A 13,563-nucleotide genomic window follows, 5' to 3' on the forward strand; every position below is an offset into this window, starting at 1 on the left:
TCATCTTGCAACAAACTATATGATTAACTGATTTTTTTAATGTTTATTTATTTATTTTGAGAGAGAGAGAGTGCGTGCATGAGCAAGGGAGGGGCAGAGAGAGAGGGAGAGAAAGAATCCCAAACAAGCTCCCTGCTGACCTGCTACAGGGCTCAAACTCATGAATGGTGAGATCATGATCTGAACTGAAATCAAGAGTCGGTCTCTTAACTAACTAAGCCACCCAGGTGCCCCTTAACTTTGATTATCAGTCTTCCCTCACTGGAATGTAAGATCCATGAAGGCTTTTGATATTTGTTGAATTCATATTTCTTGGGCATTCGCTATTGATATTGTTATTTTTTTCCCCTAGGGCAATATCCCTTTAGAGATGATAAGGTCATTGGTCATTGATCAGCGATATGGATGTATTCAAGATGATCCCCTTTTACATGATGACATTGTTCAACCAATCTGATGTTCTGGAATTTCTTAACAACGTTGAACACTTTAAGAGCCATTGCATTTTAAATAAGAACCATAATCCTGGGAGGGCCGCTTTCCAATATGACATTCAAACAGCTTTCTCATCACAAATCTTCTTGTAACATTGTTATTCTTCAGCATATTGGTTAAATGAGCAAATAGCTCTTAGACATATAGAAAGATGCTCAGCCTCATGAATGGGATAAAAATTCAAATTAAAACTCACTGATGTCATTTTTCATGATTGGATCAGCAGAAAACTAAATGCTTGGTAACATTGGTATTGATATTGGTGAGACTTAGGGGAAACAGGCTTTCATATGTGTTGGTGGGAATGTAAATAGATTCAGTCTCTATGGAGGCACTTGGCATCTATCAAAATGACAAAAATATATCTGCAAGGGTACTTATAGCATTACTTTTAATAACAAAAGGATGAAGCAATGCAGATTTCCATCAGGGAGGACTGGCTAAATAAATATGGTTTATCGAAAGAATACCTCAAAGGAAAGCCCTCTCTATATAGAATACCTTTTTTTTCTTAATTTTTTTAAATTTGTTTTTATATTTTATTTATTTTTGAGAGAGAGAGAGAGTGTGAATGGGGGAGGAGCAGAGAGAGAGGGAGACGCAGAATCTGAAGCAGGCTCCAGGCTCAGAGCTGTCAGCACAGAGCCTGATGTGGGGCTCAAGCTCATGAACCGTGAGATCATGACCTGAGCCAAAGTCGGACACTTAACCTAACTGACTGAGCCACCCAGGCACCTCATCTTCTTTTTTTTTTTTTTTTTTTTTTTTTGAGAGAGAGAGAGACAGAGTGTGAGCAGGGAAGGGGAAGAGAGAGAAGACAAAGAATCTGAAGCCGGCTCCAGGCTCAGGGCTGTCAGCACAGTGTCCCCCATGGGGCTTGAACTCACGAACCGTGAGATTATGACCTGAGCCGAAATCAGATGCTTAACCGACTGAGCTACCCAGGCGTCCCTAGAATACTCTTTTTAAATTAATACATTGGTATGCAAAAATCTCCAATACATTGTTACATGGAAAAAAGCAAGATGCAGAGCAAAATATGCCACTATTAGTGGGGTGGGGGTGAGAGAAGTTAGAGGGTGGAGGGAGTAATAGTGTATGTTTGTATTTGCTTGCATAAAGAAACTAATAAAAGTGGTTTGTGTATGATCGAGGGAGGAGGTCCTGGTCACTTAGAGTTTAGCAGTTGGAAAAGAGAGTGGGAATAAGACCTTGTGCCACCATTTTTAAATTAATCCTCTTATTTTGAGATAAATGGAGATTTCCATGTAGTAATAAAACAATAATACAGAAAGATCGCAGTTTTTACCCAGTTTCTCCCAAACGTAACATTCCCATACCTGGCATGCCTTATTTTATGTATTTATTTTTTAGCTACATGGCTTGGTTTCCTACCGAAAATCGAATTAGAAAGATGTGATTCAAACAACCACTAAATTTAACAAGCTGGAATAGCATAGTGCAATGCTTCTGTATTATGAAACTATTAATGCAAAGATATCAAAACTGAGGACAAGTTAAAGTCAACCTCAAAGGATTAGTTTAAATTTTTACAAGGCCACACCCACATTCTTGAGCACAATCATGCTTAATTTGTTATAGTTTCTTACATTCCCTTTGTAACCAAATCTCGCAGGCTATCGTGAATCAACTTTACATATTAATTCCTTCCAGCCAATAAGCCACTTTCTTTTATTTATTTTTTTATTTTAAGTGTTTATTTATTTATTTTGAGGGAGAGAGAGAGAGAGAGAGAGAGAAGACAAGCAGGGGAGGAGCAGAAAAAGAAGGAAAGGGAATCCCAACCAGGCTCCATGCTCAGTGTGAAGCCTGGCTCAATTTCATGACTGAGAGATCATGACCTGGGCTGATATCAAGAGTCAGATGCTTAACCACTGAGCCACCCAGGTGCCGCCCCAAGCCACTCTCTTTTACATCTTCTTTGGCCTGTGTTTCATGCTTCCAGAGTATTCTCTAGCTCTTTATTTTCAAAGTTTTGCCAGTTCTGCATCCTGGTTGCTTTTTATTAACCTAATCTCACTTTTTGTGCAAGTACTGTTTGCTGAGTAGATTGTGGCCTTTGGCCACTCCCATTGTTCCTCGTCACGACCACAAACCTACTCAGGGGTTGGTGGCAGAAAACCGGGTCACCTAGAATTAAGTCACCTTAAAAGGGAGACCAAAATGGCATAGTAAACAAAGGAAAAGAGGTTGGGTATTTAACTCCAAAAATGAATCTAAAAATTAGGGAAATTATCTTACCTTTCACTTGGTTAACAATCACAAAATTTAGGTCATAATCACAGTTAGGTGCTAGTTCTAATAATGAATAAAATTCATTATAATGAACACATTTTGTAATAACAAAACAATGAAAGGACAAAATTCTTATAATAAACAAAAATCTTAAAATGATTCAGGTGTGGATTTTTTAAATGAATGATATATACTTTTTCCAAGAATAGTCTTATGATTGTGTGTTATAAAGTCCTTGATTTCACTTTTGTCTTTTGAAGGGACATATGAAGAGGTTCATTTTTGCAGAAATGTTTTATGACTTCAGTTTCCCCAATGACCATTCTTTTTTTTTTTTCCAATGACCATTCTTAATCTGCATGTAAGGAAATTGATCCTGATTATTGTGTTTTTCACACAAAATATGTTTCATGAGGGTAGAGATTTAGAGTGTGTTCATTGTTGCTTCCCTACCATGTATGACAGTGTCGGACACGTAGTAGGTGCTTAGTAAATATTGGTTGACCACCAAGATAATTTACCCCAGATGGGCCTGCTTTAGTTGTGCCTGTTAATCTTGTCAGCTTCCCTTCAATTGTTAACTGATTCTGCCAGTGCTCACTGTTCATTAACTTGGGCTGCTGTTCTAGCTGTTCTCCAACACGATTTCTGTCAACTTCATGAAATTCTGCATGTTTTACAGGATTTGCAAGTGTAGTTTGACTTACACTGTTGAATATTTACTATCTTTGATAATCATACAGAGAAAGGAGCAGAGCGTGGTGGGTAAGGGAACAACTTTGGAGCAGGCAACTTTGGTTAGAATACAACTCCACCATGTGTCCCAACTATAGGACCTTGGATTGGTTAATTGAATTCCCTCTGCTTTTCTCTGGGTTAATAATAGCACCCCCTCATAAGTTAACATGTGAACTCACTTAGAACTCATTAACACCCTGGTCCAAGAACAAAAGTTCTCTGTAAGCACTTAATATTGTTAGTATTATCAAGGGACCAGTCCACAGTAGTCTGGATAGATGCTAGTGTTAAGTAGGAAGGGACATTTGGTTGAGGGCTAATTTTATAAGTAGTAGGCTTATTTGTGATTATAGCAGAAGTTTTCTTTTTTTAAATTAAATTTAATTTAAAAAAAAATTTTTATTTATGTAGGTAATCTCTACACACAACATGGGTCTCAAACTCACAACCCCGAGATCAAGAGTTGCATACTCTATCCACTGAGCCAGCCAGGTGCCCCTATAGTAGAAGTTTTCTTAACCAACTTCTATCAACTTGCTGGGTTAACTGATCACCTCATTCTCTGAAAAATACACTGACCCGAAGCCACTGGTCCCTGAAAGTCTTTCCCAGTGCTGACCACTCTCTGGGTGTCTTGCTGTCTTCTCTCACCTGTTTTTTTATATACTTATTTAATACCAGCTGTGTTTGTTTCCAAATGTGTTTTTGCCAGCTATATGTATATATACATACACACACATATATATATATATATATATATATGTATGTATTCACACACATATAAATAAATAAATATATATATTTTACATACTATTTATAAAGTAAATAAAAATATATATATATTATTGTAATTGTGTGATTTAACTCAACCCATATAAACTGTTGGTCTGTAAATGCAAAAAAAAAAAAAGAAATCTAATTTTTAAAAAATTTTTTTAACGTTTATTTATTATTGAGAGACAGAGAGAGCAGAGCATGAGCATGGGAGGGGCAGAGAGAGCAGGAGGCACAGAATCTGAAGCAGGCTCCAGGCTCTGAGCTGTCAGCACAGAGCCCAACACGGGGCTCGAACCCACGAACCGCGAGATCATGACCTGAGCCAAAGTCGGACACTTAACCGACTGAGCCACCCAGGCGCCCCAAAAGAATTCTAATTTTTAAGAAAACTCAGTTGAATGCTTTGGGAAGATTCAAAAGACAAAAGTTGTCAAAAAATTACAGTCTGTTTAGTAGTGTTTATGACAAATGTAAAGATTTACAAAAAACGATTAAAAAAACCCTTAGGATTCTGCACTCAAATTGCTTCAAAAGTATCTTTAAGATCTCCTCCCACTTTAAAGAGACCATAGCTAGAAATGCAATGATTCATAGCAGATGTGGCTCATATGCCAGGAAGACACACAGTGGAGTGGTACTCACATAACAGTCTTGGCCTATGTCAACAGGTGTGCAAATAAATGTACATACATTTATATGCTTGTGGTGTGTGTGTGTATCCACATAATTTTTATTTCTACCTACATAATTTTTGATGACTTTATGCCTAAATGGCTTTTTTGATTGCTAACTACATTGAATTTCAGGCAATGGTGACTTTCGCTTCCATTTCAACCAAAATAATGGGGACTGGGATAATAAATAATCAGATAATGAGGTCTGTGTGTATAAAGGCACATATTCTGACATGATGTTAATGATACTTGAGTCTTTACAGTGGAGTGATTATTACTTCATAGTATCTCTAGGCCATGGTGTCATGAGGATGAAAAAGCAGGCGTGCCATTGAAAACTTTTAGCTAGAAAAGTATCATCCTTGAAATGATAATTTATAGTTTCACATTTTCTTCAAAAAAAGCATTACCCAAATTAGTTAATCCTAAGCATAGTAAAAACAGTGAAGATCCCAAACTTTCACAGCTCCAGAATTAATTGAGGTGATGGATGCAGTGTTGTTCAGCTTCTGAATCAACTATAAACATATGTAATTTCTCCTCTGTTTAAGTTTTCCATTGTCATTTGATGACATAAAATTCTTTTTTTTTTCATTGAAAAATAAAATTGTGAATGTTTTTCTTCTGTTATTCTCACTTCTAAAACGTCAGTAAAGTATTGCTCAGAAGTCCGACCTCTGTAAGGCTGACAGCTTGTAAGGTCTCAATTTCAACTTAAAAAATAGAGAGTGCTCTACTCAACATTTCTCTTTACCTGACAGTAATTACATTTCAGTCCATTAAGTGTATGTATTGTAGACATAGTGCATGCCAAGGATAACTTACTAAAGGCTCCAGAAGAAATAGCTGATGCAAACCTGGCTGTAGATATGCAGCACCGTAAACTCACATGGAAATGATAGGTTTTCATAAAAAGAAATGTAAGTGGGGCTCCTGGGTGGCTCCTGGGTGGCTCAATCAAGAATCATCTGACTCTTGATTTCGGCTCAGGTTATGATCTCACAGTTATGATATCGAACCCTGCATCAGGCTCTGTACTGACAGCACAGAGTCTGCTTAAGATTCTCTCTCTCCCTCTCTCTCTGTCCCTCTCCCATTCATGTGAAGGCATGCATGTGATCTCTCTCTCTCTCTCTCTCTAACATAAGATTCACAGCAGAGTAGAGTTCCTAAGTTGTGTCCATTGAAATTAGCTCTAGGGGCACCTGGGTGGCTCAGTTGGTTAAGCGTTCAACTATTGGTTTCAGCTCAGGTCATCATCTCACGGTTTGTGAGTTTGAGCCCTACATCGGGCTCCGTGCTGACAGTGTTGAGCCTTCTTGGGATTCTCTGTCTCCCCCTCTCTCTGCCCCTCTCCTGCTCTCTCTCTCTGCCTCTCTCTCAAAAATAAATAAATAAACCTAAAAAAAATTTAAAGAAATTAGACAGCTCTAGATGCATGGCTTGGCTTTCCTATGTACTATCCATGTGACCTTGAGTGAATTACTTTTCTAAGACTCAGCTTCCTCATCTTTAAGTTGGAGATAATAAGTACTTTCCTTATGAAGTTGTGAAGACCAAATAAGATGTGCCTGGCTGAGTGTGAGTGCTGAGGAAATGTTAATTTTAAAATTTCTTATGTAATATTAGTAGCTGTAATACAAGCAGGGGTAGTTTTCTAAAGACTCCTCTCGGAAAACTTCCCAAATCTGATGTCTTATCACCTCCGGTTTCATTACCATCCTGGTCTGAGCCACTGTCATCTCTTGACAAACTACTGAAATAGCTTTCTAACGGTCTCTTTGGTCCATGCTTGCCTCTCTTCAGCCTTTTCACAACATCCTTTAAAAACATCAATCAACTTCATATCACTTCCCTGTGCTCAGCTCTCAATGGCTTCTCATCAACTTAGAATAACAGTCAGAGTCCTTACCGTGACCCTGGGGCTCTCCGTGATGCCCTCCCCCATATACACACATGTTCTTGCTCACTCCCCTCCAGCCACACCCGCTTCCTTGCAGCTACTGACATATTGCCACCTTAAGGCCTTTGACTTTATTGTTTATCTGCTTGTAAATTTCCTGGCCCAAATATTCCATTTCATCCAGACCTTTGTTCAAGTAGCCTTCTCAGATTACTCTGTCTCAAGTAGGCACAGCACCACTCTCTCTCGGTTTTCTTATCCAACTTTCCTTTTCTTCATAGCATTCATCACCCTGGACATTTTTTTAAAACAGATCTAACCTATTTTTTTTAAGTTTATTTTCATTGAGAGAGAGAGAGAAAGTGAGGGAGGGGCAGAGAGAGAGGGAGACAGAATCCCAAGAGGTTCTGTGCTGCCCAATTGGGGGCTTGAACTCATGAACCATGAGATCATGACTTAAGCTGAGGTCAAGAGTCAGATGCTTAACCAACTGAGCCACTCAGGTGACCCAATTAAAAAAAAAATTTTTTTTAATGTTTATTTATATTTGGGAGAGAGACAGAGGCATGAGCAGGGGAGGGGCAGAGAGAGAGGGAGACACAGAATCTGAAGTAGGCTCCATGCTCTGAGCTATCAGCACAGAACCCGACGCAGGGCTCGAACTCACAAACAGTGAGATCACGACCTGAGCTGAAGTTGGAGGCTTAACCGACTGAGCCACCCAGGTCCCCACCCCCCCCCACCCCCCCGCCTCCCCGCCCCGGCCTTTGTTTTAAGAGAGAGAGAGAGAGAGAGGGAGGGAGTGTGAGAGAGGAGTGGGGGAGGGGGCAGAGGGAGAGAATCTTGAACAGGCTCCATGCTCAGCATAAAGCCAACACAGGATTCGATCCCACAATCTTGGGATCATGAACTGAGCCGAAATCAAGAATGGGATGTTCAACCCACTGAGTCACCTAGGCACCCCCACCCTAGACTATTTTTGTTGCCCTCCACAGAATGTAAGTTCCATGAAGGAGGAACTTTTTCTGTTTTATTTGTCACTACATTCACCATGCCTACAAAATTGCTGGTTGGGTTGAAGGCAATCAGTAACTCTGTGTTAAATCAGTGTATCTTTGAATTTTTTGTTAGTTGATAAGCTTCTTGAAGGTTAGTTATGTTTTTTCATCTTTGTATCCCCATCACCTGGCACCATTCCTGACCTCTAAGAGATACTTAACAATTAAAAAAAATGTTGTGAACAAAGAGGATGAACAATTAATAGAAAGGGGAACAATTTGCATGTGGGTGGGGTGAGAAGAGAGCAAGTTGTTTGCTTTTATGAGTAGGAAATTCTTTTGGAGTTTAAAAATGGTTGATATAGGGGCACCTGGCTGGCTTAATCCGTAGAGCACGTGACTCATGATCTCAGGGTTGTAAGTTCGAGCCCTGTGTTGGGCAGAGAGATTACTTAAAATAAAATCTTTAAAAATAAATAAATAAAATAAAAATGGTTAATATAGCTGTATGGTGCCTCCCACTCTAGAATAATCATGAGCAAACACAGCTGCTAAAAGTCCTAACAATTAAAAATATCTAATAAAATGTAATGACTTTATTATCACACTTCTTTCCTTCAAATGTTATATTTAAATATTGTGAAGATAAAACAAGTATGGTCTCCTTTTTATTGGTGCATTTAGTGTCTTCAGGTTCTAAGTCCTGATCAGTTTACCAAAAATGGGCCTAGAATTTTAGGGCAGTCTAATAAACCTCATTCTGGGCAGATAATTTTGTGCATTATCAGCATGTCAGTTCCCCAGATAAACCGTGACCCCAGACTTTGGAGTGTAGCTCGGCTTATATTATCATGTAGTTCTTCTTTGCATTGTTTTCACTCCTCTCAGCATCAAGTGATTATGCCCTGGTATAGCATCATAAATTAGTCTGGAGAAGGATATTAGACAAACAACTTGGAATTTTCCATGGTGAACTTAATTTGTAGAAATGTAAATACAGGAAATATAGATGTAAACTGATTACTTAGACACAATCCTAATCTAGAAACAACCAGCTACACACAACAGCCTCAAGAGCTTCTAAGCCTCATGCAAATGAACAATTACTTTCTGTCCTGGTTGCAGCTTCCAGGAAGTGCCTCATTTACAAGGAAGCATGTGAGGAGGAGCTGGGACCTGGCAGGGCCAGAACTCTGTTGCTTAAGTCATGAGGTACAGGACTATGTGGTGGGAATTGGGTGGGGAGACTATCAGGTAGGGTTGGGAGGCAGTTGGTTTCACCTCTTACTCATTCTCCAGTTTCCTGAGTCAGTACCCAAGTATAGCTGTGCTGACCACTACCTCTGCCTTTGTGCAATGAGATCATTTAGTTTGAGCTTAAAAAAATAAAAAATAAAAATGTAAAGAGTCTACCCATAGTTTCTCTTGGTACCCCTTGGTGTTACACTCATCTGGATTCCAATATCAGGCAGAAGATGTGATGCAGTATTTATTAATGATGTCACATATTAGCTCAGAGACTGAAAGACTTAAAAGAACATTTTAAAGTAAAAGAGCGTAGCGGCGCATGGATGGTTCAGTTGGTTAAGCGGGCCAACTTCAGCTCAGGTCGTGATCTTACAGTTTGTGAGTTCGAGCCCCACTTTGGGCTCTGTGCTGACAGCTCCGAGCCTGGAGCCCTCTTCGGATTCAGTGTCTCCCTCTCTCTCTGCCCTTCCCCTGCTTGCACTCTGTCTCTCTGTCTCTCTCAAAATTGAATAAACATTAAAAAAAATTAAAAAGAACAAACCAAATAAGTATATTCCTTTAAAATTTTACTGGATAATGTCCCTAAAAACATGAAAATTTAATTAAGAGTAATAATTAAAAATGAAAGATGGGACGCCTGGGTGGCTCAGTTGGTTAAGCATCTGACTTTGGCTCAGGTCATGATCTCATAGTTCGTGGGACTGAGCCCCACATTGGGCTCTGTGCTGACAGCTCAGAGCCTGGAGCCTGCTTCGGATTCTGTGTCTCCATCTCTCTCTATCCTCCTCCCCCATTCACAGTCTGTCTCTCTCTCTCTCAAAAATAAATAAGCATTAAAAAAAAAAAAAGAAAATATAAAGTAAAAGAGCCTTTCATTTTTATTAATGATAATGGGCAACCACTACTATTTTTTTTTAATTAAAGTAAAATTAACATACAGTATTATATTAGTTTCAGGTGTACAATATAATGATTCAACAATTCTGTGCATTCCTCAGTGATCACCAAGATAAGTGTACTTTTTATCTATTTTGCCCGTTCCCTCACCCTCCTCCCCTTTGGCAACCACCAGTTTTCTCTCTGTAGTTAAGTTTGTGTTTTTGTTTGTCTCTTTTTTCTTTGTTTGCTTGTTTTGTTTCCTAAATAACATATATGGATGAAATAATATGGTATTTGTCTTTCCTTTATTTATTTTACTTAGCATTAAAGCTTCTAGGTCCATCGATGTTGTTACAAATGGTAAAATCTCATTCTTTTTTATGGCTGACTAACATTCCATTTTGCATCATTGTGTGTGTGTGTGTGTGTGTACCACATCTTTATCCATTCTTGTATTGTTGGACACTTGGACTGCTTCCATATCTTGGCTATTGTAAATAATGCTGCGATAAACATAAGGGTGCATATATTTTTTTGAATTAGTGTTTTCATGTTCTTTGGGTAAATGCCCAGTAGTAAAATTGCTGAATTATATGTTAATTCTATTTTTAATTTTTTGAGGAACTTCCATACTGTTTTCCACAATGGCTGCACCAGTTTACGTTCCCACCAACAGTACATGAGGGTTCCCTTTTCTCTACATCCTCACTAACACTTGTTATTTCTTTTTAATTCTAGTCTTTCTTACAGGTTTAGGGTGATTTCTCATTGTGTTTTGATTTGAATTTTCCTGATGATGAGTGATGTTGAACATCTTTTCCGTTTGTATGTCTTTTTTGGAAAAATGTCTATTTAGGTCCCTAGTTTTAATCAGATTATTATTTTTTTTGTGTGTGTTGACTTGTATAAGTTCTTTATATATTTTGGAATATTAACCCCTTATGGGATATATCGTTTGCAAATATCTTCTCTCATTCAGTAGGGGGCCTTGTTGTTTATTGATGGTTTCCTTTGCTGTGCAAGAGCTTTTTATTTTGGGGTAGTCCCAAGTAGTTTAATTTGGCTTTTATTTTTAAAAGTTCTTAGAAATGTCAGGGTGCCTGGGTGGCTCAGTGGATTAAATGTCTGACTTTTGATTTCGGCTCAGGTCACACATAATCTCATGGTTCAAGAGTTCAAGCCCCATGTGGGGCTCCGTGCTGACGATGTGGAGCCTGCTTGGAATTCTCTCTTTCTCCCTCTCTCTCTCTCTGCCCCTCTCACTCTCTCTCTGTCTCTCAAAATAAATAATCTTAAAAAAAGAAAGTTCCTAGAAGTGTCACATTTTCGTTTGCTGCTTAGACAGTTTTCTTGAAATATCTTGAGCGAAATTTCACCATACGTAGTTAGGTACCGTTTTGTCACTTAAGGGAAATAAATCACAAACTGACCATTCTTACCTGATAGATTGGGGAATTTGTTACTCAGATTGTATCTAACACATAGTATGTGTCCCTTAAATATTTTGTTGATGAGCAGATAAATTTCATGGTTGTTTGTGGAGCCAAATAAAAAAAATTTTTAAAGATGGTTGCATTTAATCAAGCAATGGTTATGAATGCGGTGCATTAATATTTTACTCCCGTTTTTGTAGTATGGTCACTGCCTATGTCGTAGTGCGAAGTTTAGGAATGTAGGCCCATTGATACTCACGTACTGATGGTAGGTGCTGTGGACTCAGTAATCCTGAAAGAAAATCAGATTAATTATGGTAGTAAATATTTGTCAAAAATGTTTTACAATTCAATTATGGTATTTAAGGAATTACGAGCTCTTGCCTAGTTTACACTTTCCTGGTGTACAAGAAGGGCATGATGATCTCTTTTCATTACCAACATGGTTCATTCTCATGGTGTGCTGGAGCCAGCTGATATGTGCTCCTGGGAGCCAACCGTGTATATTTCTTCCCAGTTCAATGTTTAATAACCTACGTTTTGGTAGCTTGAACTTTGACTTGTTGGCAGCATTTACACCATGGAAATTGGCCTATGCTACAAATCAGACTCCCTCTGAGCAAGTTGTTAAATATTTACCAGCATACCAGTGTTCATTCTCTACCCCCACTGCCAATCCTTCTAATTTCTTCATTCCTTGCCTGCTTTAGAGCACACGGGAGACAAGGAAGTCAAGGAGTCAGATATCTGGATTGTATTAAAAACAAAATTTAACTGAACAAAAATTTAAAGATCTTATTAGCTTTATTCATGGATTCATGAATCAAGCAGCATCCAGTCTAGCAGACAGAAAGAAGATCTGAGAGGGTGCCTTTGTGGCTCAGATAGTTGGGCTATTCGGCTGTTGATTGCAGCACAGGTCTTGATCTCAGGGTCATGAGTTCAAGACCCGAGTTGGGCTCCATACTAGGTGTGAAGCCTAATTTAAACAACAACAACAACAACAACAACAACAAAAAACAAACGGAACTCTGAGGAGTTGTACAAAATAAAAGACTTTTATAGACAGAAGGGAGCAGGAACAAGGAAGTTATACTGGGCAAGAAGCCAATTGGTTATTGCAAGGTTACTTTCCTTACACGGGAAGACAGGGGTCTTATAAGGCAGATTATGCAACTTGCTGTTCAGATGATTCCTGAATGACTGGTTTAAGATTCCATTTCCAGGAGAGCTGAAACTGTAAATAAGTCTCAGTTTGGTGACTTGGGGCTTAGCATGAGCAACTCCATTTTGGGTCTATTGTTTTGTGTTTAATTATTGGAATATAGATTCCTCTCCTTAATAACTCTGTGGCCTTGAACAAGTTCTGTAACCTCTCTAATACCAGTTTCTTCCTTAGTAAAATGGGGTTGAAATAAGACTTACCTCAATGGTCATCTGGGTGGCTCAATTGGTTAAGCATCTGACTTCAGCTCACATCATGCTCTCACAGTTTGTGAGTTCAAGCCCCACATTGGGCTCTGTGCTGACAGCATGGACCCTGCTTGGATCCTCTGTCTCCCTCTCTCTCTGCCCCTCCCCTGCTTACACAGTCTCTCTCAAAAATAAACATTTAAAAAATCATAAAATCTCACCTCAAGATTTGAGGATAAAAAGAAATGATATATAATAACCACCTAACAATGTTTGGTCCATAGTAAATGCTCAGTAAGTGGTATTTATTAGGTTTGGGTTTTTATTATTATTATTATTATTGCCAGTACTGATTGTCATTCATTCATTCAACAAATACATATGGATTTTGGCCCTTGACATATGTCTTGGTTTGCTGTCAGTGGACAGATAGTTCCAGAGTCTGGTCAACTTATCTCCTGTTAGGGCGCCTTCTTCCCCCCAGTTACCTATCCTCATAAATATCTTCCTCACTCCTCCATTTCCTTGCCTTTCTTCACAAGTAAGCAGTCTTCCCGGCATGCGGCAGCTTACTCTCTCAGGTCTGTGATCGCAAGTACTCTTGCATAACTCACCTGGAAGCTGCTTCTTTAGATCCTGAGGCCAAGGATGGAAGGCTTGATTTCTACATGAGATTTAATCTTTGGGCAAAAGTGCTGCCGGAGGGTATAAGCTGTCTCTGCCTTCTTGCCATTACAGGTTCGGTCCCC

General features: G+C 38.9%; 1 protein-coding gene across 2 annotated transcripts in view; it reads left to right on the plus strand.

Annotated features, from left to right (window-relative positions):
• DRAM1 (DNA damage regulated autophagy modulator 1) overlaps positions 1 to 13,563 on the plus strand; it is a 39,827-nt gene that overhangs the window by 3,179 nt on the left and 23,085 nt on the right. Inside the window, exon 1 of one of the 2 annotated variants that reach the window (XM_045462788.1) lies at positions 8,993 to 9,053. The exons of the other annotated variant lie outside the window; for it this stretch is intronic. Within the exon in view, the coding sequence (XP_045318744.1) occupies positions 9,049 to 9,053 (5 nt within the window). The 5' untranslated portion in view covers positions 8,993 to 9,048. Of the gene's footprint in view, positions 1 to 8,992; positions 9,054 to 13,563 lie in introns of those variants that run through there. 2 annotated transcript variants of the gene reach the window in all.

The sequence above is a fragment of the Leopardus geoffroyi genome, chromosome B4 (genome assembly GCF_018350155.1).
Source record: "Leopardus geoffroyi isolate Oge1 chromosome B4, O.geoffroyi_Oge1_pat1.0, whole genome shotgun sequence".
Classification (NCBI taxonomy): domain Eukaryota; kingdom Metazoa; phylum Chordata; class Mammalia; order Carnivora; family Felidae; genus Leopardus; species Leopardus geoffroyi.